The 27727-nt window shown below is 41.3% G+C and overlaps 1 protein-coding gene across 1 annotated transcript in view; it reads right to left on the bottom strand.

Annotated features, from left to right (window-relative positions):
• Nucleotides 1-27727, bottom strand: part of YLPM1 (YLP motif containing 1) — a 68286-nt gene that overhangs the window by 5029 nt on the left and 35530 nt on the right. The window contains exons 11-20 of the mRNA XM_048484922.1: nucleotides 24358-24491; nucleotides 22651-22805; nucleotides 20897-20959; nucleotides 20245-20364; nucleotides 19016-19192; nucleotides 18009-18092; nucleotides 17160-17243; nucleotides 15503-15583; nucleotides 5605-5656; nucleotides 1067-1197 (exon numbers count right to left, since the gene is read on the bottom strand). Of these exons, the coding sequence (XP_048340879.1) occupies nucleotides 1067-1197; nucleotides 5605-5656; nucleotides 15503-15583; nucleotides 17160-17243; nucleotides 18009-18092; nucleotides 19016-19192; nucleotides 20245-20364; nucleotides 20897-20959; nucleotides 22651-22805; nucleotides 24358-24491 (1081 nt within the window). The remainder of the gene's footprint in view (nucleotides 1-1066; nucleotides 1198-5604; nucleotides 5657-15502; nucleotides 15584-17159; nucleotides 17244-18008; nucleotides 18093-19015; nucleotides 19193-20244; nucleotides 20365-20896; nucleotides 20960-22650; nucleotides 22806-24357; nucleotides 24492-27727) is intronic.

Raw genomic sequence — 27727 nt, 5'->3', positions numbered from 1 at the left:
TTTTAGTCAATTAAAAATTAGATCTATTCAGCTGAAGTGTCTCTTCCACCTGAAGAAACAGCACAGCAAACATGTATCTGGATATACAAAGGCTTATGTTCCGTAGACCCCAGGTCAAGGTGTGCATACTGTGAGGATGCTGACATGCATCTGCCTACCCCTGAACAGAGAGAGAAGAGGTGAGGCAGCAAGGAGCAAAAAATATGTGCTGGACACACTTATTCACCCTCAAAGCTTGCCTCTGGAAAATGTAATGAAGGGGGGGTGGAGGGTGGAGAGAGGTGGCCTTCCCAGGTATAGGTTTTGCAAAATACAACAGAAAAGATGAGGAGAGGAAATATATTCCTGTGCTGAGACAACTGAGGAAGTGAGCCCTGGCTCTCATGCACTCTTGGTTGACGACTTAGGGCAGAATGCAGATGGGGAAGCATGGTTGGAGATGGTTCTTACTGCTGTCAGTGGGATGCACATCTGCACCCACATTCAGGGTAAATTAAGTAATGTGTGACTAATTACTTGCAATCAGAGTTGAATCAGGGTAAAAGTCTTGCTGTTGCTGCCATGTTATCAAGGATGTGTTATTCCCCCTGAAAACCAATGACTACAAATGTGTATTAAATGAATTAGAGTAACAATACCTGTTAACAAAACAATATTTTGAAATAAAAATTGATCCTAAAATGGAATTGATGTTCCTTGGAAAATTATATTTAGAAGACTTCCATAGTGATCTCAGCCCATAATGTGTCCCATTTCCCTCAACTAGATATTGATTTGATACTGTTCTTTTCATTCTCTTGCCAAACAACATCTTTTGATTTGCCATCACAAGCATACTATTAAGCCTTGCTCCCCCCCCCCCCCAACTTTGCTCTCATCTACCACCCACTCACGACTGGAGACCACACTTCCAAAAATGTTTTGTAAGAGAAATGGAAACTCGACGAACAGTGAAAGAAATGCAATGACCTTACAGATGGATTGAATTAGACAGCTGCTGCTGCTCTGTGAAATGCTTCTGAAGCAAGTCTTCCTGAGACTTTAAACCCAAAATGATATTTATTACCCTCTTCTTTCCAGGTTCAGAAGCACGGGTATCATAGTCATCTGGAAGCTGAAGGTAATCCTCCATTCTGCTGGCAATTGCCTCCCAATCGCGTTTCCGCTTAGCACCAGTTCGCAGCCCATCCAATTTGTCTGAGAACAAACACACAGCCTTAGGGTTAAAGAAGAAAACTTGTGCAATGCTGAATACAAACAAGATGCTCTGAAGGGAGCACGATTGCATCCTATAGCAGCAAAACCTGCAAATTCCTGGGTATCTGCAGCAGGGTAATAATCTCTATGCAGATAAATACACTGCCATCTTTTTGAATCAACCTTGTGAGATATGTATGCAGGAGGGAGAAACGCAACTTGGATGATCTTGGCAGAGCTCGTAAACTGTAGTGATTTTGAACATGTTCTGAAAACCAGCCCTTTGGTTACCAGCAGTTTAATGGTCAAAAGCAAATGTTTCGTGCCTTGTGTTAGCTTAATTGACTGTAGAGCAGAATACTAGCCAAAGGAGGGCTGAGGGTGCCCTCAAGTTTACCATCTTCTTTCTTTGGTTGAATTAACATGGTTGATCTGTCATTCCACTGTGGGCACTTTTCCTTTTACAATGTCATTCAAACATTTCGTGATTACAAAGCAGGTTTACATTACGACGTGTGAACTTGGAACTGATGTGAATATGTGAAACGGACTTCATGAACTACAAACGCTTTCTTTCTATCTGCATAACTTATAAGAGTTTTATGACATTAAGTGGAAGACAAAATCAAATCATTACATAGTTTTTATAATTGTTCCATGTTTAAGAGCAAAACGCTGCATTTTAGGGTTATATGTAGACTAAATGACTACCAGATTGTTAATGATTAGCAGACTGTCTCCTTCCTATTTGTAAGAAGGACCCACAAATCATAAACATTACACTGCATATTTACCATATTGCAGAAAATTCATTTTTAATGTAGCAAAATTGAAGCATAGCAGCTGTATGTAATTTAACATCAAAGGACAATGGAAACTGCAGTTTATAAATTCACAGCAATACCCATTCATAACTGCAAATAAGGCAAATGAGTTGTCAATTTCATTTAGTCATAATGATGATTTGTGTTAAATTATCTATAGCTGCTATTGTAAACAGTTCATTTTAATTGTATTTTTACAAGCATCATCTAAATATTACTGATATTCTGATCCAAAGCGGCCTTTTCAGCTCCACAGAAAGATGCGATTTGCAAATACTCAGATATGGGAATTACATAAAAAGTTTGGAACTCTCCACACAACTAGAAATAGGATCAAAATATCCTGATGTAGAACAGAATGAAATTTCATTCAGAGATCATTAACCTTTCATTCCACCTGAAGGCCATTCACAGTGCCAAACGTCACTCCAAAGGATTCAAGGAGCACATGGTGGTGTTAAGGGAGCGGATGTATAAGGGGTGACAGGGGTGGTATGGGAACAAAAACTTTGTTGTGCACAAGGTCCTTTGAATCCCAGATTAAGTGTTAGATTATTCTAAATAAGAGCTTCAACTAGTAGCACATAGTTGAGATCACTAACATATTAATATCGTCAGCTCAGAAGCATTGAATGGTGTATGAGGACTGTGTAATGCTCGGATTAAAGAAAAGGGTTAGCTTTAAGCAGAATATCTCTGTTCAGCAAATTACTTCATATTATTATGTTCTGATTTCTTGTACTGTTTCCAAGTTTCATTCCTGCCTCACTATGTTTTTCAAAATATGTTGTGATCATCTTAAAACCCTGCAAAATGTAATGGATACTCACCTCAATAATTATAAAAGGACCAAAGAACAGCTTATGATGCAAAGAGCTCCCAGAATAAACAGTCATTTTGCACAGACATAATTCTTATGAAGCTACTGACTGACAGAAACATCTAATCCCTAATAGAATCCATTGGTTTCCGTGAGGTTTGAAATAACTTTGAAACAAATGCAGGAAAGCATTTATTTCAAGAATGAATGTCAGAGATAGGCGCAGGGCAGCAGAGAAGCTATTTTAAAAACAAAACAAGACCCAAACTAGACAATTGCTTTGTTTCAAATAAGCTATGTAAGAAGTCTGCAGGTATACAGTATTCAAAAGAATGACTCACCAGTATAACAAAACTCTGTTTCTACTAAGTTACGAGAAAAGATCACCACCCAAAGTTCAACAGCTTATTTAATTCTTTCAATCAGGAATGTAATAGAGAGAGGTATTTTACCAACTGATTCGAGAACAGCCACAGAGCAAGACTCTGGGTAGCTAGCTTAGTTTACAACATTCAAACATAAGCTAAGCTTCAGGTTTAATTTAGAAGGTGGACAATATCCCTTGTTGTCACTAGTGATTTTCTGTAAGCATTTCTTCCTTGTTGTAAAAATGTTACTGCTGGAAGTGACTCAGGCTCAATTTCAGAAAAATACTGTAAATTCATAGCAATCATATGAAAACAAGTCATACCACTATACCAAGTGAATGAAGCCAATCACAGATTCACAGACACTTACCTACATGCAGTGGTGGGATTCAGCAGGTTCGCACCACTTCGGAAGACCGGTTGTTAAAATGATGCTTGTAAACAACCAGTTGTTAAATTATGTGAATCCCACCACTGGAACCGGTTGTTAAATTATTTCAGTCCCGTCACTGCCTACGTGTCATTTGCAGTGTCATTTGAGCTCCAATACAAACCAATATTATATATTGTCTGCTCCAATAGTGTAGCTGGGAATCACAGGAATACCCAGTCATACAGTAAAGGAAACATTTTCTCCAAGGTGCCTCTTTGCTTCACCCACATGGGAAGCAGCAGCGAGTGCAGCCTCACCATCTGCCATAGTTCTGCATATTTGGATATGCTCATGAAGGGGTGATCACATGCCTCTCTTTCAGAGAGAACATCAGCAACCTTGGCCACCAGCACTGAGTCTCTGGATGTTTATGCATCCTAGGAAACTGAAAGTCTGTGGGACCAACTAGGATGCTGAAATGATCACACAGAATATGTGCAGCAGGAAAATCATATGATGTGTCTAGGTTGATTGTAGGATAAAACCATGTGACTCAACTTTCAGATTCTTGGCTTATGCATTTAGACAGAACAACTGCTGCATGAGAAAGCAACAACGCTGCATAGTTACTGCGCATAATTATATACATATTCTCCTTAAAATACTGTTTTATTATATGCCAATTTAACAAATCCATGCAGCTCATCAACAGAGCACCACAAAACAGGTGTCAAGGGCTGACAAAAACTGCGAATGGTCCCGGCAAGAATTAAAGAAAGTTTCTCTTACTGTACCCTAAACTGTTAGGGCATGCAAACAGGATTCAGTTTAAAGTATGAATATCCAGAGTCCAGAATATCCAGAATATTTCAAGAGCTTCTGTACACACTTACACATTCAACCTAGACTGTTAAATAAATGCAATCCAAAGTAATAATTTTCATATATAAATATAGGAACAGCAATTAGATAGGATGCTTTAAAAATCCATCTTTCTGTTGATGTGCTTCAAATATATTCAACCCCAAGAAATAATATGTAAGGAGATGGAGCACTCTTAGGTCCAGTGGGGAAATATACATGTCTCTGATTTAAATCAGTATATAATAACAGAAACTGAAGCATCGTGGCCCTGGTAGCAAACCCAAGCACCATTGTTCAGAATTACTGCATGCACTGACTTCTCCTGATTTTTGCTGGGCACATTTTGCTATGGAAAGTAGCTAATAGTATTATAGTGCTTTTTCAAAAAAGTGTTCACTTGTTACCCTTAGCCGTGACAAAACAAATAATACTGAACAATGGAGGTAAAATTATCATTAGCACTTAATGAGTACATATCATTAACAAAACACATATGGATTAATTATATTATAATTAAATGTAATACATATTGTTTGTTTATCTATTTATTTATTCAATTTATAGACTGCTGTCCCAACCCGGCTCAGTGGTTATATTAATTATATTGATTTTGCAAACTCTGCAGCAGCATAAATAGCCCAACTTAGCCTGAGATGATCAGAACTGGGAAGCTAGGCAGGGTTGGATGCGCCCAATACTTGGATGGCAGACCACCAAGGAAGACTGAGTTGTTATGTGGAGGAAGGCAATGGCAAACCACCTCTTGACTAGAAAGGCCTAGAAAGGGGGTCACCATAAGTTAGTTGTAACTTGATGGCATCTTCTTCTTCTTCAAACTCTGCAGCAATCATTAACACACTGCAAATGCTTCTTTTTTGGCCACAACACATTTATTGGAATACCATTATAGAAATAACTGCATCACACAAGCCATATAAAAAGCTACAATTTGAAGCACTTGATTATATGTGCCCTTCTTACTGCGGAAGACAGAAAGTATGTGTTACAGTTCTCTGAGGGATACCTTCAGATATATCAAAACCAATAATTTAATATTATTTTGCTTGAGGCACAGATAGTTCTCTCTTTCAGAGAGAAAACAAAAGCTGTGCAGGTACTTTTATCAGATTACTTTTTTTAAAGAAACAAAATACCCACCTAGTTTTGCTTCAGAAGTATCCATCTCCCATTTGCTTTTCGGAATGTAACCCTAAATCGTATACAGAGAGAAGCTCGAAGGATTAGCGAAAGAGATACTCAGACACGTCATATTACAACAGCACAATACTGCAAACATTTCTTTCTGAATTGTGAAAGGAAAGAAAAGATCTTAAGTGTAAAACACTATAAACTTTCATACATTCATTTGGCACAATAACAAAGAGCTCCTGAAGCATTTTCCAGGCAACAATTATACACACATGTAAAGCTGTCATATTCCTCAATATACCTGATTTTTGCTACATACAAGATTCAGCTTTGGTAAATGATGCAAAGAGACCCATGTACATGCCAAAGCGTGGATGGACTAGGGCTCTCCAGGTTCCCAACTCCACAACTGTAATTCCACATGCTACGCATGAGAGCCCCAACTTTTTAGAGGGGGTGTGGAACAGACTGGAGAGCTCTGCTGGGAAGAGGAGTGCAGAAGCTGCAAGGTTTGAGGAATTGTTCTTTGGATCCTGCCCAGAATATTTTCCACGAATACAGATGCAAATAATTGTTCTGCCATGGAGATCCTCTTATTAGTATAAATCACTGGAAGTTGAGCAGCTTGAGGTGCTGGGACGCAGTGCTGCTACCCTGCCACCTTGAGAAGGCTTTCAGGTGGTGCTGTGAAAAACAAAAAGCTCTCCGGCCAGCTGAAAGTCCTCCATGAGGCTCAATGGACTTACGCCACCCTTTCAGTGTCATGAGTCCGTGTGCCACCCCTGGGAACACCTGCCCTGCCCCTCCCTGCACTGATGCCACGCAGCTTGAAATGGTCAGCCTCTCTTCTGGGTTGGGGGCCAGGTGGTGCCACCTCCCAGTCTGCTCACCCCACTGGCCCATTTGCCAGAAGTGCTGGTGGGTTGGGGCTGACGGTCAGACTTCACTAGATACTTATGTTAAAGAAACTAAAAAAATCAGTATGTACAAAGCAAGTATATCAGTGAAAGGTAAGAACTGTGTGCAGGTTCAGTTTTAAACATTTGCCAGTTTAAATAAAGTGTTATGATTAAGGGGAACAATTATCAATGCAACACATAACATGTGAACTCACCACAAACGCTTAAAAAAACCCTTGTTCTGACCAAGTGTAGAACATGTAAAACAGCCAGGGTTACACACATAACCCCAGTTGATTAACATGACTTAAGCTTTTAAACAGACTTAAAACACACATGACCCTAGCTCCTGAATCAGAAAGGGGAATTGTGAATGTAGGAGGGTGATGCCCCAACCAGCAAGAGACGAAGTTGCATTACCTCTTAATGGATCTGGGTGAAAGTCAGATCCATTAAACAAACAAGAAGAAGATCCATTAAACATTCAGATCCATTAAATGAACAAACAAAGCCCTATCATCATGCAAACATTTACTGGCATACTTTGTGAACAGGCTGTCTCAAATTAATCTGTAACACTTGTATTTTGATCCAATTTAGGCATTTCAGTACTCTGTAAGTAAACACTTCCCCATATTTTTGGTTTATGAGTTAATATAATCTTACTCAGCGCAATTTTGTATAATTACATCAAGCTCACCATGCAACTGTGCCCTCAATTTAAAAACAAAATTTTATATTACAGTAATCTGCTATCCAAGTCCTGACTCTAGTCCACCCTAGCTTAGCTTCAGCAGTGTTACAGATTTGTAGATAACTGGGCTTGATTTTTTAAAAGCAATCTGCTAGGAGCTGTGGATTCCAGAATAACAGAGGGGCAGGGGAGAAGTACATGCTCAACCTCTTTAAGGTTGGCTGTTTTTCTTCTCCAAATCACCTGCCCTTAGGCATTTGTCAATCTATTACATACCCACCTATCCCTTTAGTTCTGATTTTCAGTCTCCTGTGGCTATTTCACATTAAAAACGGAGAAAATTTACACAGCACTCCATGCAATATGTTGTCTGGTCCTCACTTGGGCAAATCCGTACCAAAAGCATGGATGTTATAATCTGACATTAATCGTGTAACAAAATGTTCATTTAACTGGGTTTAACATGGTGCCTTGCTAGTCAGGTCAGTTCTTTGTCACTTTCACTTTTCTTTTGAACATTACTATATTGAACAAGTGGGAGGCCCATGAGACTCATGGTGGAGGGGGCGCTATTTCTTCCCCCCAACATGGCTCCAGGTCCCACTATTCACTCCCGGCTGCTGTAGTGGAGGATGTTGGGAACTGCTCTGGGTTCAGAGCTGCTCCCAGGCATTGTCACTATAGCCACCAGGCCCAGAGCCATTCCTGGTGCCCGCCACTACCAATTCCCAAATGGACTGATGTGGCAGTTGCCACTGAACCTGGGCCCAGAATGGAGTCCTATGATGGTGACGGTCAGCACAAAAGGTAAGAGCATTATCTGTGTAAGTGTAGGCAATGCTATTTTTTAAACTAGGAAAAATTTGACCCCACAATTTTTTTTAAGTTTTCAGATTTTTCTGCAAATATGGAGAGTACCAAAATTTTGCAAAAGAATATGTTTAGTAGTGTGATCCCAATCTGTGGATTCAGGTATCTGCAGATGACGGTGACGTGTCGCTATTAGATATACAGATGTCATAAGCATGACAATAATTTAATAGGTGATACAACTGCACAAAGACTTGGGATACTGTCTTGACCAGAATCCTAATAGTTTTACTAATATAAGAGTAAATGCCTTAAAAGAAGAAAGTGATACTTATTAAATATATTAACCATTTAAAAGGACTCATGTTTTGCATGGGTTATCACATATATAGCACAATACAAAGATAAAAACACCACCAAAGTACCCATTTGTCTTTGAGCAAAAAAAAAAGGAAAAAAAGAAGGAAAGAAGAGAATATTAGTAATATAAATCTGACCTAACAGTGGATTGATTTTGATGGGGAGGGTACAAAGTATACAATATAGTTAAAAAATAAACTGTTGATTCAGTTAGCTGGATTTCTTCCAACAACTTTCAATTAAAAATGACTTCCAACAGGACCGTTTTAAGAATAAGTCATCTGACCTTCCAACCCCAACAAGTTGCCAAAATGTAACAAACTGCAAACTGAACACAGTGACATCACCTGCGGTGTATTACAGCCAAATATCAGCAGAAGTTTTCTATTCAGATTCTGCTTGCCGTACAGGCCATGGTGGTTCAAAAGGGCTGCTGTCTGAGGTTCATGCCACCTCCCCCAGGAGCTGAAGCAGATGGCTTCCTTATGACCCAGGCACCTTTAAGCAGCACCTGCAAACCACACTTGCATAACAGAACTTCCTTTACTCTCATTTCTTTAGGAACATGAGTTTGGATATCCTTGATCTGAAAATATATTTGGGAAATATCTTACCTAAAAATTCAGGACACCTAAAAATGGATTCTAAAAATAACTGGAATTAACTGGGAATCTGGGGAGCCAGAATTTGCTCCCAGGACTATTTTTTTCTTTTCCCCTTGTGTCCCTCTGTTTCCAGGGACTTGGTATCGGCTTGCCAGGCTGCTCTAGGTAGGATTTTGTCCATTTCAAGAGGGGTTTTTTTGTTTTTTAGTTTCGTTCTTTGCTGGAGTTGGTTTGTGTTGGGTTTGTGGGGTTTTGTGGATTCTCATGTTTTTACATTGAGAGTCTCTGGTTTTACTTGGTTTCAGATTCTTGCATTTTATTCAGTTATTGACTCTTCCATTTTACATAGTTTTTGATTCTTGCGGTTTTATGGGTTTGGATTCTTGCATTTTACATTGGTTAGGATTCGCAATTGCTTCCAACGATGTTTTTAGGGGCCTGCACATTGTACATTTTTTACATTTTCCTCCTCCTTGGAAACAATGGAACATGTCTGGGGGCACCTTCTTCAGGGGCCCACAGAATAGGCCACCTTGGTCCAACTGACTTGAAAAGGAGAGGAGGTTTTTTTAAAGCTCCCCTGCAAGTTTGCGGCCAGTACCTTTAAAAACACCCCCCTTCCTGAAAAATTCCCCATAAGAAATAATGAAGCCAAAAATATTGGAATCCTGAATAAAACCCGGATCTGAATACCATACCAGTATTTGAAATCCAAGAAACTAGGAATACCAACATTTTTTAGCTCCACTATATTAGGATCCAAAAATTGCTCCCCTTTTTGTTGCTGCATTCGTATCTTGCTCCAAGGCAACTGTAGCCTCCATTCCTTGAAATCTGCTGACAGAGGCCACCATTTCACCATGCCTCATTGTAAAACCGGCATACTAAACAGGCTGTTCAACAATGGTGGTTTGTTGTCTTCTGTATCCGAGCAAGCATTTGTTATATACGGCATTTTTTCATTACATAAATCAGTGAACCATCAAGCTTTCCTACTTTGGCATATCTGACCATTTTCTGTAAATACTGTAGTTAATTACTTCTGTCCATCACTACTGCACACTCCTCTGACACAGAAAGTATGAGAAATGAAATCTACTGTAATAGTAAGCTTCAAGATCATAATTAGTAAATATGGTCTTGTACAACAGGATAGAACCTTTGTTCAGAGATCCTAAATGCACAAGGTTCAGGTTTATACACCCCACCACCCCCAGAAGTACAGCCAGAAAGTTTCCTAAGAATCCTTTGTTTTTACAAAAAGATTCCCTTCTAGGAAATGAACACTAATGTTCCATCCAGGTGAAAGGGGCTATGTTATGTTTTGTGATTAATCTTTAAAAAATCTTGAATTTTTGTTCTCTAATTTTCATTTATCTAAACGACACTGTCTTCATTCTGGGGCAGAAACTTATCTTGGGGAAAAAGAATACCTTGACAGGAAAATAAGTCCGAGATATCTAGCAATCAGCAGAGGATGAACAGAATCCCAGAAGGCATGGCCTGCAAGCTTGACACTCCGTTGGGGAACAATTCCTCCAGAGTTTGGAAGCATATACTGGAAAAATGTGTTCAGTTTCTAAAGTATCATAAATTTCAACCAGCCTTTAGGCACGAAAACTTGAAAAAGGGGAGAGGATTGACGGAAGGAATGGCCATTGCTGGGAGCGTTTTTCTTATCTCTGCAAGGACCCATCCTTACCGAATGCAGTTGCAAGGCTGAGCCAGACTGATCTCCTACCAGTTGAACAGAAAAGAATCTCATAGCAAGTCCAGCTTCTTTCTCATTCAGCTGGTAAGAGAGCAGCTGCACAGCAACAGTAGCCACATCCTAAGAGTGGGCCAAAAAGGGAATAATGTCGCATCCTATATCACTATTTGTACAGATCAAGTCCAATGGAGGCATCTGTGGAGACGTGTGAGACTTGAGTTACAGCTCTGTACAGATATTCCTCTGAAGGAAGTAACATCCATTTTTAGATAATGCTTTTCATAATCCACTTGATGATGCTGGGTATGGATGCCTTAGCCACTAGAGCCTACTGCTTACTCAAAGCGAAGATAATTTGAATGTCTGATCTTGGTCTTCTGACGGGTATCTTGATTCTTCTATGTTCTGCTTTTGATGGTACATACTTCACTGTGCATATACATTCAGTTGCAACCCCCACTTCTGGACAATGGTAGGCCTACTCAGTAAAACATTTTGGTACCAAAACCTAGAAAGGGAACACAAGGAAGAACCAGCACCAGTATACTAACATGCAACGATGTTTGTGTTTTATGTGCTATCTAGCTGCTTCTATCAATTAATGAGATCTAAAATGTCCTCTCAGTAATAGCTTTATTCAGGACATGCAAACTGAGGGCTGCGGCTTCCTTAATCGAGTCAACCCATGTTGGGTCTTCTTCTTTTCCTACTGCCTTCAACTTCTGAATTTTCAGTTTTTTATAATTTTGCATTTATACCCCACTTTTCTCAACTGCAAGGCATCTCACAGTGGCTCATCGACTTCTTGCTTTCCTTTCTCCACTACAGACACCCTGTGAGGAAAATGGGGCTGAGAGAGTTTTTTCCTAGTATTATTGTATTTTCTAGCAAGTCTCACCTTTTCATGATGGGATCAAAGTACGATAGGTTCAACAGTCATTTTCACTTCTAGGAAGAGTTCAGATGTGATTTGATTTAAAACTCATGTATTTGTCTTTTTGGTGGTTAATGGTATCCATAAAACTCTCTTACAACATTTCAAATTAATCAATTTTCATGCTGGCGGCTTTCTTTATTGTACAACTTTTTCATCCATATAGTAATGGGGAATATTACAGTATAAATTATCTGGATCTTGGTCTTCATTGAAACTTCCTTACACTCAAGAATCTTGTTCAGTTTTTTCACGGTTGCCTTTCCTTACAATAACATAAACGCTACAAATTAAATTAGAGCCAGCATAGCGCAGAGGAAACCTAGGCTTGAATTCCTGCTGTGCCATGGAAATTTGCTGGGTGACCTTGGGACAGTCACACATTCTCAACCTTGACTCTGGCAAGTATTTGGATCGGAGACCACCAAGGAATACCAGGGGCCTGACACAAGGCAGGCAATGGGAAACCACCTCTGAACATCTCTTGCCTTGAAAACCCCACCAGGGGTTTCCATAAATAAAATTTGACTTGATGGTAAAAAAAAAAGTTAAAATAGCTGCTTCTAGACATGGAAACTTCCTGTGTTTTCCCTTAACATAAATATGTCTCCTAGAAGTTTGAGATAAAAATGACATATATAATATTCATTATATATATATATATCATTATTTATTATATTCATTATACAGTCAATGCAAGTTACACTCTTATTAAAAAAGCAGATATTCCAATGGTCTTTTCACATTCTTTTTTTTTAATAGCATAAATCTCTTTCAAAAAAGCTGGAAAAACAAGGGACAAACAAGGCTTACTAACTAGAAATGTTTCACCCAACCAAGTTCTGAAAGATGCTTTTGCCGAAGTAGAGAAGTTGGGAACTTTAAAATTGTGATGGATTTGAGTGACATTAAAGCTTCACTTGCTGTGATGTATTAAACTTTTGAAATGGGGGATTCTGCATCAATGCAGGCAACTCTACAGAGGGTTGTTTTATAATTGCTAGGTTCAGACATTTTTTCCTCCCCTGTTGCAGATGAACCAAGGCATCTGCTGAAGAGATGGGCTTGCACATTTATATTTCTGAAATGCTTCCCATACAGCACTGGCAGTCACAGCAGCTGTTGGATGCTTCACAAGAGTCCAACATGGTGCTGACCAATCAGTGCCAGGCATACCCTTTCAACCCCAGTTGCTGTTGTTGCACTTCTGCCAGCAACAGACACTCAAGCAATTTATTTATTTATTTATTTGTTAGGTTAAAAAAAACCCTGCCCACCCCCAAAGGGCTCTGGACGGAGCACAATGAATAAAACACAATAAAATCTAATAGTTAAAACAACTCAAATTAAATTACATGCACTGGATGAGAGTCCTGGCAGTCCAAAGTTTATCAAAGGCACATTAAGAGTAACATGAACTCGGTTGTCAATCTGAGGAAACCAGGATCATCACATGCTTAGATCCTTCCAGCCAAAGTCCAAGGAAGGCACTTCAGTGGCATAGTAGTTTTCACCTTGCCTTCCCAATCTCATGAGTAGCTGTCCTTGCTGTTGGCCAAGTGGCAAACTGGTCCAAGAACATGGGCCCCCACTTCTCAATTATTTCTTGAAACATCTCTGTTCTCCTTGAAAAACACCTGGTAATTCAGTTAGAATAGTCAAAGCAGTCAACATGAGACTGATGAGCTCCTCCTCTGATTGACCTTCAACAGCTTCCATTCAGTATTCTTTTTTTGGGAGGGGGTGTTGGCTTTAAGTTCAGAAACCGTTTTTCACTTCCCATTTATTTTGGAAACTGGCTCACTTGGGAAAAGAGATTTTTAGAGCTATGAATCTACCTTGTTAGCTTCTGTTTCCTGAAAAACAACTATTTGATGTTTTTTGCTTGATGTATTTATGGAAGACACAACAAGTCTGTCCAATAACATGGGGTTTACCTCCAGGGCACAAGGCAATCATGCTCTCCTTAGGACACAACTGTATGGGGCTGTGGATTTCCATAGCTGGTGCTGTTATTTGCACTCAGGCTTAACAGCAGTCCCTCCAGGTTTGTTCCTGCTTTTGCTGGAAATGAAAGGGGTTATGAATATGACAGCCATCTTCTTGAATGAGCAAGGTTGCTTTTCTTTCCTTCTTTCCTTCTTTCCTTCCTCACTTTCCACGTGGATTTGCTTGACTATGCACCTGAGGATGGGGTCATGGTTGAAACTCACATGCCAGTATTTTAGGCATGCATTTCTCCAGATAATCTCAGTGGGTCACATGCATCGATTGTAAGTGATGCCATCAATTGTAGCTGCAGCTCTTTGACCAAGTGCATTTTCCCTCATGATCCTGAAGCATCTTGTTCCCACCATTCCCTTGGAATTACCACTGCAGATTTTTAAGCTGATGCAAAGGTGTGAAGTATGCATTCTCTGAGAATCTCCACAGTGTTCTTTTTAAAACCAGATTACAAGGGACCCTGCCCATTCCTCAGTCCTTCAACTCTTCCCTCCTGAAGAATCAAAAACTGGATTCATAGATTTAGGTTGGAAAACCTTACAGATCTCCATGGGGAGAATTCTTATCTGGATTTCCAGTTGACCTCCACTCCACCCTCTCTGTAATGCACGGTTTGAGTTAGGAGGATGCTTCAGCCCATGGATGAACAAATCTGTTGGGGACTAGAAGTAGTGAGAACATTCTCCTTTCTGTTCAGAAACAAGAAATCAAGTCTGAAGCAGCCTTGGAAGATCCCTTGTTAGAGTTTTTTGTCACTATGTCCTGCAGGCTGCCTCCCTTGACAGACTGCAATATCCTAGGCCTTGCCACCTTTCTTGGAGTTTGCTGAACCCAAACTCAGTGGAGCAGCTATCTTCGGCTTTAACCCACATTCTCTTCCAGCTGCTTTCCTGTCCCAGAGGGACTTTAAAGAACATGGAGGCAACTGCCTCCTCTCTCTCTGGCTGGCTTTGTCTTCACTGCAACCTCTGATGCACCTGGGTAGCATCTGGTCTCTTCTCACAAACAGAATGTGTCCAGTCTCTGAAGTCGCTATTGTTCCCAAAGCAATCTCCAAGCCAGAAAATGTGACATGAAGAATAAAGGAGCTCTTGAAAGAACTCGTTGCACCTACGCAACAAAGATAGTGAGGGTGGGTCAGTAGTGATCATTTGAGAATGGGCCGGAGAACCATGTGCCAGCATGAAGCACTGAGATTAAATATATCCAAATTCTCCCTTCTCTCCAGTCTAAAAAGTCAAGAGCGGAGGCAGATAATAAAAGGCACAGATCAATGTTCCATGCATGGACATATGGAATGAAAGCTGTCTTTGATTCCAAGTCAAAAGAGAAGTCAAATGCCTCTCTGACAGAGCTGTCATGTTGCTTCTGTTTTCTGAGCTGGATAAGGAACAAGATCTTTGCTGACTACACTCCTACCAGCTGAATGAAAATAAAGACCCCCTCCCACCAAAGCCTTCTAAAGCAGATTTTATTTGTAGTGGAACTACAGGTCTGTTCAATCAAGAGCAGTCTCTAGAAAAACTCTTTTTCTACATTCAGTATTTAAAAAGAAACGTCTCCATTCCCAACCTGAAAATATTTCAGAACCGACCTCTTCCAAGGAACTGAACTATAGTTTTTAAAATTCCTGGGTTGTTTTGCCAATTTTATCAAGCTTATAACGTCTATCCACAGTGAATACCACTTCAGTGCTTTCAGCAAAGACTAAGTGACTAAGACTCTCGGTCTGAAGATTGCTCAAAAATGCTAAGAAACTCTTACATATCCAGTGCTCCTACACTGCTGTATGTGGTGGTGATGGGGTAAGGGGTTAGGACAGACACAGTTCCTATTAGTGCCCTGTAAGAAAATACATTTGTTGCTCTGGGTGGCTGATGTATTTCCTACCAGTTCACTCTCTTCTTCATCTGCATCTTTCTTGTCTTCTTTCTGGTCTTCAATGTTGGCATCAAAATCCTCCATCTCCACCTAAGTAACACATAGTTATATGATTATAGCAAACTGCAATACCTGCTCATGAAACTGTCACTGCAGCTCTGAATTAAAATAACAGACTCATAAGAAAAAAACAATGGCATTAACTCAACAGTACTGATTCAGCATACAGAACAAGTTTTCCCTTTCTACAGCTTTGTTTTTTAGGTCTTTTGTCACAGAAATGAGTGAATTTTAAGCAACAACAATTAATCCATTTCCTTCTTGTGGCATATTAGCATGGCTTGAATTGCTGTTGTTTACAGCTCATATTGTGTTTTCCTTGTTTTGTTTGACAGAAATGGATTGTACTTTTGCAGTTTGCATACTTCATTCACGCACATTCTTTAGCACAAATGAAATGTCAAATGATAATTCTATCAAATTTTATATATGTTTGCTGCAAAATGGAAGAATTTCCATTCTGTGCTTTACAACACTTCTGTACTTTACAACACAAGACAATAGAAAAAACCTCAAGCAGATTAATTGCCTGTATCCAGGCATGAACATTCAAAAGGCTTAAGTGCAGCTTTTGTTGGTTTCCCAGTCTCACTGCATAAACCCCCTCCCCCCCCCCCCCCCCCACTATGCTGTCCCTTAGGATTTGCTGACACTGAAGGAACAAAATTTCAGGATGCTTAGTGGACTGCAATGTACATGCTTAGGGAATTGCCCTCCGCTTTAAGGACACTGAAGCTTTCTGACCTTCATAGTTTGATACAAGATAATATTGCCAGAAACATTTGTGCCTGTATCATATGGAAGTATGTGTTTTCTGAAGTTTATACACGGAAGAGTATATGAAATGTACATCACAGCTCCTTGGGATCCAAATTTAGTGGCCCCTACTGGGAAAGAACACAGACTGCAAACATTGTCATCTCTGTCTGATAACTAAACATTTTATTCATATTAGAGATATCTCTCTTCCTGAAAGCTAAGGCTCATGTTTCTCCCTCAGAGGTTACTAGAATGAAGTAAACAATGATGCCTCAGGACATTAGAAGCCAAGAGTTACCAGGCAGCAGTTCCTTTGCCGAACTTTTGTTCTTTGCCTGGTTCTTCCAGCAGCTTCTAACATCAAAATCCAGGTGTGAAGCATTCAAGCAGCATTTTATCTGTACATCTGTATGCTCCAATATACTTTGAAGTATTAAAAAAAAGCAGCAAGAATGCATGACAAGACTATAAGGCCATGGCAAGTAGATTTTCTTTCCAAGTAATGCCTTCCTTGGGGTGTTGTGTGGTTTCCGAGCTGTTTGGTCGTGTTCTAGTAGCATTTTCTCCTGATGTTTCGCTTACATCTGTGGCTGGCATCTTCCTCATTGAAGGCAGACTATGAGTACTTGTTTAGAAGTTTGATCAAAGGAGTACTTTGGTAGACTCAGGAGTAATGAATTCCTCTAGTATTTTTTTGATTATAATGCCACTAAACAATTAACTCCTCAGTCTGTAGTCGAACACTGCATTAGTAATAAATTTTCTTCTACAGTTGTAAAATCAACTGCTTCTGTTCAGTCACATATAATGACTAGCCCTATACATTTTTGCTTCTTACAAATCTCACCTCTTCGATAGCAGCATCTTGTAGCAGAGAACGAATGTCTAAACGTATCATGTGACGGGGGGCCATCTCCCAATAATCAGCCATCTGAGAAATGGAAGAATGGGAATGGAAAGAGTTTTTCTATATTAGGTAATTTCTAAAGAAAAATGTTGGGTTTAGTCAGAAAAGTTTATTGTTTTCCTGAGTATAGGTGCATTAAGGTTTTACAAGAAACACAAATCTAACCCATAGTTTCCAATGTGTCTGTTAAATGCTGGTAAAAACTGTTATTACTCTGCATGCATTACAGCAATATCTTCCAAATAAAAACAGGGCCCATTATGACAGAAGTTGGTTAAATATTTGTAGCTGATAAATAATATTAATTTATTTAGATATTTAATTTATAACCCGCTTTTCTTCCCAATGGGGACCCAAAATTCCTTACAAAAGCATTCTCCCCCTTCCATTTTATCTTTACAATAACCATCCTGTGAGATCAGTTATGCTGCGAAGAGCGAGGGGGAACTGTGCCCGGGGCACACGTGCGGCCTGCAACCCCCCACTGGCGCATGCCTGGTGCGTCACACCCTCCCCCCTGCCCCCTTGGTGCTACATCACTGGTGAAGGGTAACTGGCCCAAGCAAATTTTTATGGCAGAGAATGTCTCCCAGTCTTAGACTGTGCTAGCCAGTACACCATGCTGGCTTTTATTTATTGTTTCGATTTATAAACCGCCCTACCCCGTGACTACTAAAATAAATTCACAAACATCCTTAGAATGGGAATCTTCTTAAAACAACCTCTTATGTCAGCCCTGAGAAAATCAATTGCAGCAGTATCTGTAGTTCTGTAACTTTGTGGAGTTACCCTGCTGATTTCTCTGAGCTTGCGTCCATGGACGTTTCTCTTGCAACAGGTCTGGTTGTCTGCACTTATTTCAGCTATGTAGACCTAGAATGCACAAGAGGCAAGAAAATATGGTAAGCACATCTGCTGCCCAGGCCTAAGGAGAGATCTGCTTGTTGGCCTAAGACTAAGGAGAGGTTGTGAGCATACTGGCAGATGTACAAACTAAGACAGAACAAGAAAGGCTGAAGGAGGAACAATGTCAAATTTGGACGTCCACTGGGAACTTGAGTCTCTGTGTAGTGGTGCCCCCTTTATACTTCGGTCTCTAGCATTTTCTAGCAATGCCCTTGGACACAGTTAACAATAGTTCAACAAAAAACAGCACCCCCTATCAACAGCTCACTTTTGTTAGAGCAGTGGTTCTCAACCTGGGGGTTGGGACCCCTTTGGGGTCAAACGACCCTTTCACAGGGGTCACCTAAGACTCTCTGCATCAGTGTTCTCCATCTGTAAAATGGATAAATGTTAGGGTTGGGGGTCACCACAACATGAGGAACTGTATTAAAGGGTCATGGCATTAGGAAGGTTGAGAACCACTGTGTTAGAGCAAAGTTTGCTAGGCACAGAGTTGCCTGGTCATCTGTCTGAAGTAAACACTAGCTGTGCTGCCACTCTAAGCTGCAGAGAGAAAAGGGGGGCAGAACAATAACATTCACAGTCTCCTCAGTCCATCTGTTCTTCCTGTCAAGGCCTGCCAACATATGTCAGGCCTATATTTCTGAGCCTTTGTAATAGACTGGTTTACGCCTTTCCTTCTGGGCTAACGTCCAGCATCTGTGGTTAGCTAGTGAGGCAAGTAATAACTTGACGTTTGGGTCAACTGCTACTGGACCTCCCTAACTATTTTGGCCTTAGATTCTGCAGGGACTTGAGGCCTGGCTTTCCCTTGGCTATTTCCAGCTCAGGCACATCCTGGGTCATTTTAGAGGAGCTAACCACTGAAAAGGTTATCTAAGGAAGTTTACCTCAAACCCTTTTGTTTTTGCAGCACTCCACAACTGATCAAAGTGACGCACTTTGTCATTGATGGCATCAAGGATAATGAAAGGGAAAAACCCATCATCCAAAGTCTTTTTGAAGGTTTTGAACATGCTGGCACGGTAGACCTCTTCCATATCAGCTTCATATTCATACTCCAAAACCTGCTCCAGAAAACAGCACATTAGGCAAAACGAGAACAAGCCTCCTTCCTAAAAGAGTGGGTTTCCAGCTCCTACTATCCCATGACGACTAAGGACACCAGAGACCGGTAGCCCAGGCAAGTGTTGGGCCGGCTGGTTTGCTTACTAGGCTTGCATGGCTGTTTGAAAATTGTTGGCACAGACCTGTTTCAGTTCTTTACAAAATCTAGCATGATTTTATTCCGCCCTTTCTCCAAGGAGCTCAGGGTGGCTTCAGCGGTTCCCACCTCCACGTTATCACAACTCTGTGAGATGATTAAACTGAGGCAATGATTGTCAAAAGCTGGGCTAGTGAGATGTATGCAAGAGGGAGAATTTCAACTTGGGCTTCTCAACATCTAGTCCAGCACTCTAACCACTACCACACGGGAGGAGTGAGACACTGAGCAGGTGCAAAGTCCTGTGTGGGAGTTCTGTTGCCTTTCTGGTATGATGTTTAAACCAGGGTCTTGTCTACTTTCCCTGCAATGTTCGATCAAGACTGTAACATTCTGTTAATGTGGCCTAAGACAGAAGTGATCGTTTTCTACACTCAAGGGTCACTCTCCTCTGACAACAGTCTGTGGGGGGCCAGTAGAATATTTCTCCAAATAAATGTGTTCATCAATGATTTACCAACTAGCACGGAAGGCTTCGTAAATATGGAACACAATGTGATTAGCCACACAGTCTACTATATACAAATTTTCAAGAGAAACTGCTTTAAAATGTCTCTTGCAAAATATCTCTTGCAAAATTTTCCTTTTCCTTTTCCTTCAAATAAAACTGTGGGCAAATTTTTTACTGCATCTTAATTTAAATTTCATAGGATAAACATGTGGGCTAGATATGACCCCTAGACTGACAGCGGGCCACAGCTCAAGCAGCAGAGCGGGGAATCAAACCTGGTTCCTCCAGATTAGAGCGCACCTGCTCTAAACCACTCCACCACTGATGCTCTTGAGAATACTTTTGCATTTCTCCACTCCTCCTTGGGAGAAGTTCAGTCACAAGGGAAAAGGCATCAAGAGTACCTTCTTTTTCACCCTTTTCTTTGTATCTGGGTCTCGTTCTTCTTTTTCTATTTCAGTGATAAAATAGTCATCCAGGCTGAGGACTCTGGGAGCAGCTCCTCCACATTCAACTTCTTTATCCTGGAAAGGAAACACAAGAATGGAACATGCACTTCTGCTATGAACACAGAAAGCCTTGACTAATGCATTAGTAAGAGAGAATTCTACTTCCAACTCTTTATTTTAGCTGACACCTGCCAAAGTATTATACTATCACAGCAGTGGTGGCTGAAGCTAATAAAGCAGCTCAGATCTTCATGGACTACAGAGATTTCCCATCAGCCTTCCCTGCCAGCATGGCCCAAAGTGGCCCATGCTGGCAGGAAGGCTGATGAAAGAGGTATGATCCATGAACTATCTGGAAACACCATCAGGGTCGCTTAACACCATAATACTATAGTAATGGAAGAGGCATCCAATGTGCTTGAGTCAGCAGTATTAGCAGGACTTCGAAATCTAAACTTTGCTTTCACCAAGAAGACACAGATTATACATCTCCCTGGGTGCACTGAATGGTTAAGAAATTAAAATTCGCAAACAGATGGATGAGACCAAGGTACAACTCAACTGAATTGTGCAGAATAAAGTGAGAACAGGTCATTTTACTACCCACCCTGATGAGCTTAGCCACATGTGTCTTCCCACTGCCAGGCAATCCTCTCATGATAATGACGATCTAGAACAAAAGACAGCACAAATGAAAGGCAGGCTATCTATCAAGTGGGAGTAATGAGTACAAAATGCACAGCGTTGTTCTCTTTTGATGTGCTATAGCTGGGCTCTTCTGTGAGAAAGAGACCCAAGTAAGGAAACATCGCAGCCATAGCAACAAATTGTTTGCAAAGAGATAAGAAGTGAGTTGAGAAACTGTGTGAGTTTAACTGGAGGAAACTATATGATGTCTCTCTCACTTTTCTGAAAGCATAGTTCCAAGTAAATGACTTGGGTATCGAAACACAAATCCAGCCATCTGTCAGGAAGATATCAAGGTGATGTGGACTATCCAATATACTGCACACTACAGACAGAAGTTGTAGGTGTGTGCTTATAGTAACAAGGTCTTGGCTTTCGAGGTACACATTTATCACCTTGATGCTAAGGTTTCTGGCTTGAAAAATTAACAATTGCATTTTTGAGACTCCTCAGTTGTCAGGAAGAATGAAGGCTGAGGAGCACTGAAGTAATCCCCTAGAATGGACCTGTCCTACAGATATCAAAACAACATCCTCTTGTGCCAAAGATATCCTTCTGGGGTTGGCAGTGCAAGCTGATTCTTAGGAATCTAGAGTGATGGGCAGAGGCGTATGAAGGGAAAATGGCACCCGGAGAAAACACGGGTGCGGGGTTTGGGGGGCATGGCCCTGCCCCTGGGCTCCCTACAGCCCAGCTTCTGCCCTCCCCAGAGCCTAAGGAGAGCAGGAGCCAAGTCTCTGGAGGTTGGCTCAGCTCCTGCTCTCCCCAGGCTCTGGGAAGGGCAGAAGCCAGGCTGCAGGGAGCCCAGGAGGGCAAGGCTCAGGGGGCAGGGTCCCGCCCTGGAGCCCTGCCCTCTGTGCTTTTAAAAGCAAGTCCGTGGAGGCTGGCTCGACTCCTGCTCTCCCCAGACTCTGGGGATGGCAGAAGCCTGGCTGCAGGGGGGCAGAGCACCGCCCCCGCCCAGTGCATCCCTGGAGGCTGGCTGCTGCTCTCCCCAGGGCCTGGGGAAGGCAGAAACCAGTCGGCGGGGGGGCGGGGGCAGGCACACACCGTTTTGTCACGTGTGGAGGGGGCGTCTCAATGTGTGCATGAGATGGTGGTCCTGAGATGAAAGAATGGAACTTGTTAGACCCTAGGGAACATTTCAGAGTAAGTTAACATGGTATGAAAGTGAAAGATTTCACTAGAATGGAGATGGAACCAGACTATGATTGCTTAATTTTTAAACAGTTTTCAAAACTGATAAGTAGACCAAGGCATCTGTTTTGGGTTGACTCATCACTGAAGGATAATGGTTTGGGTAATTTAGATAGAAGCCAGTTAGAATATGGCCTTGAAGATGTGTCAGAAAAAAAGGCAGTCATAAGAACATAAGAACATTTAAGGAGATCACAGAGTCAAGGACACGTGACTGAAGAAACCAAGTACAGGTAAACAGGGAAAATACAGGAAGATACTGGATAAGATATACAGGAAGATAGTGCTAGAGTGGCTCTGTATGTCAGAGAGGGCTCAACATCCCACTGAAAACTTAACAGCAACCAACTCACACACATGTTTCCTTGATTTATGTTTTATGCTCTTTGTAACTGATTTTAACAGCCTTTGGCTATACACAGTAAATGTCTCACACATTTCTGATACATTCTATTGCCTCAAAATGTCCAGACTTACTCTCTCTGGCCTACTCTCTCGTCCAGGTGCCTTCAGTATATCATCCACATTTTTAGATTCTGGTTTCTTCTCTACACGTGGTGCAGGAGGTGGCTGTCGGGGTATTGATGGAGCAGGAATAGGCATTCTCTCCTCAGGGTAATTTCTCCTATCACCTTAACATAAGGTTTGCACACACAGAGAAGGATAAGCAAAATAAACAATTTGCACTGAACGGAGAAGAGATCATTCTTTTTCTGCGTCTGATATGCTTCACTAATACATTTTCCTTTCTGTGTATTTCCTTAATTTCATTGATAGTCAAATATTTAAAATAACAAAAATACACTCTAGTGTGTAACCCTCAAAACAAATGCATAGACTTTCCCTACAAGCCACAAGCATAAACCTCTTCTGTAGTTTAGTTAACCTCTCTTCCCCAAAGAGAGCTACATTTGAAAGACTTAAACATGTCTGCAATATTTTGACTATGTAAAAGCCTTGCATATTCTAAATAAATGAAGACCAGTAAGCAAGAACTTAATTCATCCTTACGCAGTTCACCTAACATATATACATATTAAAAAGTAAATGCAACAGGAATTCTACGGTGCAAGATTGCTTGGACAGGAATATTCTAAATCTTGGAGCAGGAACTGACACATGCTTACGCTAATCAGGTGCAGAAGAGCGTAATTTCTACACAATTCTGATCAGTAAGGTTAACAAAAATGTAATTACTGTTATTACACTGGTGTTAGGGAGACCAAATAATTAAGGAAATAAACCAAAGGCTTGGCCAAGGCAAAAAACCCGCAAACTCAAGGCAGGACCCGGAGATAAGTTAGTGAACTATATAGCTATATAAGACAGTCCAATAAACACAATATTCAGTACAATAATGACATTCCATTCATGACATTTCATTCATAAATTTGCTAAGCCATTCATAGGTGGAAGGTGCAGTCTGTATCTCTCACACACCTTCGTGTGTGTAAATTGTCTCTAATTCTCCTTTAACTATCTCAACAGAGTACGTGTGAAGGAGAACAACCATAAGAAGAACCTGGATGAAAGAACTGGGTTTGGAATCTTCAATCTTCACTCAGATACCCAATAGGGGCATGGCACATTAACTCCGATACCCGATGAAGGCATCAAAACACTGGAGCGCTGACAGGCGTTTTCGATTCTTGGAGTCTTCCTCAGTGCAAACAACATCTGATTCTCTACATGAACAGCACAAAAGCTATCTCGGCAGCTGGTTCACCATTCCAAATCCTTGAATTTTTCTAATATACTCACAAAGTTAAGACATATATGTTAAAGGAGAATTAGAGACAATTTACGCACACGAAGGTGTGTGAGAGATACAGACTGCACCTTCCGCCTATGAATGGCTTAGCAAATTTATGAATGAAACGTCATGAATGGAATGTCATTATTGTACTGAATATTGTGTTTATTGGACTGTCTTATATAGCTATATAGTTCACTAACTTATCTCCGGGTCCTGCCTTGAGTTTGCGGGTTTTTTGCCTTGGCCAAGCCTTTGGTTTATTTCCTGTATTTACCGCTACTCATTTCCTTCCTCTCTAGACCAAATAATTAACCTTAAATAATTACATTGACTTGCACCCTTTGAAGAGGAAGAATCAAGCAAGCTCATGCTCTCATTCCCATTCTAACTCCAACGTCTAATGTTTTCCTCAGCCTGAAGAACTGTACCTCCAAATCCAGTAGGTCCATGATCATAAGGAGGACGATCCGGCTTTCTTTCGTACGACTGTCTTTCAAATCCCCCCCTCCTTGAGTTTAAATGGTCTTTGTCGCGGTAAGACTGAGTTCTTGAAGGAGATGGCCTGCCAACAGAGACAGCATTTAGTAACATTCAAGCTGAGGTCCCATGAGGTCTCACAGAGAAGAAAAAATCCCCCTGATTCACTGCCCCACACTGGCTCTATTTCTATTTCAGTCAGTTGCAATCATGCACAAGTGTTGCATCTATTGTTTGAGAGTTTTGAAATGCTTTTTTGTTTTTCACAAATCAGAGAGGATTTTTTTCTTTTCCCCCCCCGCAGCATGAACATTCTCCTTGCAACTGCAGAAAACTCTTATTGCATCCAATTCTGGGTGACTTTGCTTCAAAGATTTTTTGATCCACACAATGTCAAGGAAGGAGAGAGGCACACATGGCTATTGGATACACAGAGACACCACATGATCAATTAGCCGATGTATTTAACATTAATAAAAATAGTATTTCTAATATATGTGGTTTTCTGAATTGATGGCCAGTCCATATACTCTCTGCCCCAGTGATACACTTTTTAATGGAAATGTTCTGGGCCTCCAAGAACATGGAAATATATTTCACCTCCTTTCGTTTCAAATAAGCTCAACACATAAGGAACACAACACTTAGCAGCTAAAAAAACCCTGAATTAATTATATAATAAATATAAACCACAATTGGTTAATTATCTGAACTTCTGAGCACTGCTGAACTTACTAACAGGGTTTGATGTCAGCTGGGAATCTGAGGGACCCCATGGGAAAGCTTGCAGTGGGTTTATGAAGATGATTGAGGGATTGGAGCACCTTCCTTATGAGGAGAGGCTGCAGCGTTTGGGACTCTTTAGTTTGGAGAGGAGACGGCTGAGGGGGGATATGATTGAAGTCTATAAAATTATGCATGGGGTAGAAAATGTTGACAGAGAGAAAATTTTCTCTCTTTCTCACAATACTAGAACCAGGGGCATACATTGAAAATGTTGGGGGGAAGAATTAGGACTAATAAAGGAAACATTTATTCACCTGTAGCGTGATTGGGTGTTTTGAATATGCTGCCACAGGTGGTGAATTATTACACACTAACCTGGATAGCTTTAAAAGGGGCTTGGACAGATTTATGGAGGAGAAGTCGACCTATGGCTCCCAATCTTGATCCTCCTTGATCTGAGATTGCAAATGCCTTAGCAGACCAGGTGCTTGGGAGCAGCAGCAGAAGCAGAAGTCCATTGCTTTCACATCCTGCATGTGAGCTCCCAAAGGCACCTGGTGGGCCACTGCGAGTAGCAGAGTGCTGGACTAGATGGACTCTGGTTTGATCTAGCAGGGTCTTTATTATGTTTTTAAGAAACTGGAGGACTGGATTTCTCCCTGCTTTTCCTTTCACCAAGCAACCTGATAGATTGTTGTGGGTTTTCTGGGCTGTGTAGCCATGGTCTGGTAGATCTTGTTCCTAATGTTTCACCTGCATCTGTGGCTGGCATCTTCAGAGGTGTATCACAGAGAGAAGTGTGTATCTCTGTGATACACCTCTGAAGATGCCAGCCACAGATGCAGGTGAAACATTAGGAACAAGATCTACCAGACCATAGCCACACAGCCCGGAAAACCCACAACAACCAGTTGAATGAAGCCGTGAAAACCTTTGACAATACAAGCAACCTAATGTTTGTCCCAACAGTGGCAGCAAGCACTGGTTTGCAAACACAATGGGCTGCGGGATACTGCCTGCTGCAATGACAGGGAATCAGGAAAAATTGTCTTCTCCTCCCTCAGACATACCCTGCCTGCTGTCTTGCCACTGACCCTACAAAACTCCTTTGTTGGACCTCAGGTACAAAAGGGACACATTTTCACTCAGAAAACTAAGCTTCTTTGGCAACTGGCAACAATGGCTGGCTACCAAGGCCAGTCAAAATGTGCAGCTCCTATACACTAGACATCATAGTTGTTTATATTTCTTTCTTGGCCATTTCTCAACCCATTCTTTACGTTAGGCGAGATATTATTTTTGCATGGACATTTTAATGGACTTGATTTTATGGCGTAGTGTCTAAGAGCAGTGGCTAAGAGAAGGTGCACTCTGATCTGGAGGAACCGGGTTTGATTCCCAGCTCTGCTGCTTGAGTTGTAGAGGCTTATCTGGGGAATTCAGATTAGCCTGTACACTCCCACACATGCCAGCTGGGTGACCTTGGGCTAGTCACAGCTTTTCGGAGCTCTCTCAGCCCCACCCACCTCACAGGGTGTTTGTTGTGAGGGGGGAAGGGCAAGGAGATTGTAAGCCCCTTTGAGTCTCCTACAGGAGAGAAAGGGGGGATATAAATCCAAACTCCTCCTTCTCCTCCTCCTCCCCTCCTCCTCCTCTTCTTCTATATTTTAAGTTAAGCTTGCAAATGAAAGGAACAATTCAAACACAAAGTTGACCACCCAACTGAAACAATCTTGCCTCTCCACAAACACTGCACCTGCAAACTGTTGTTCAGTGAAGACTTTTCAGATTGTGAAGACCCTTGAACAACTTTGGGGGACACACTGAACTCATCATCAGCCTACTGTAATGCATTTGCAAAGTTATATAAGCCATGGGGAATTGTGGGGCAGAAACAAAACATCTTCACTCTGCCCTCAACATCTCCTCTAAGATTCTCTGAGTTCCAACGGGCTCGGACAGACCAATTTCTTCTTCAATGCCTTTCCCCTCACCTTTTAATTGACCTCAGTTTCTCTCAATGTCTTGCCCCTTCTGGAGAACATCCAATCATTACTTGATCATTTTTTAAAGGGTTTGTGTGTGTGTGTGTGTGTGTGTGTGTGTGTGTTGGCTACTCTACAAACTCATTTTGGGGGGGATTTCATTTGGGGACTAGGTGGGTGGCCTGGTTTTGGTACTCTTGTGATCCTAGAGAAGGGTCAGCCTTTTTACTTTGTATGTGCATGAGTGCATATATAGTGCCGCCAAGTCACAGTTGACTCTTGGCGACCCCTTATGGGGCAAGAGACTAACAGAGGTGGTTTGCCACTGCTTTTCTCTGCACAATGACCTCGGTATTCCTTAGTGGTCTCCCCTCAAAATACTAACCAGGGCTGACCCTGATTTACTTCTGAGATCTGACAAAATCAGGTTAGCTTGGGTCATCCCAGTGCGATAAAGCGATATCGGAATTCACTCTAGACCAATGGTGGCGAACCTATGGCACTCCAGATGTTCATGGACTACAGTTCCCATCAGCCATTTGGCCATGCTGGAAGGGGCTGATGGGAATTGTAGTCCATGAACATCTGGAGTGCCATAGGTTCACCACCA

The sequence above is a fragment of the Sphaerodactylus townsendi genome, linkage group LG02 (assembly GCF_021028975.2).
Source record: "Sphaerodactylus townsendi isolate TG3544 linkage group LG02, MPM_Stown_v2.3, whole genome shotgun sequence".
Lineage (NCBI taxonomy): Eukaryota > Metazoa > Chordata > Lepidosauria > Squamata > Sphaerodactylidae > Sphaerodactylus > Sphaerodactylus townsendi.
Note: the sequence above shows the minus strand (reverse complement) of the source record. Positions and strands in the feature narration are given on the sequence as shown.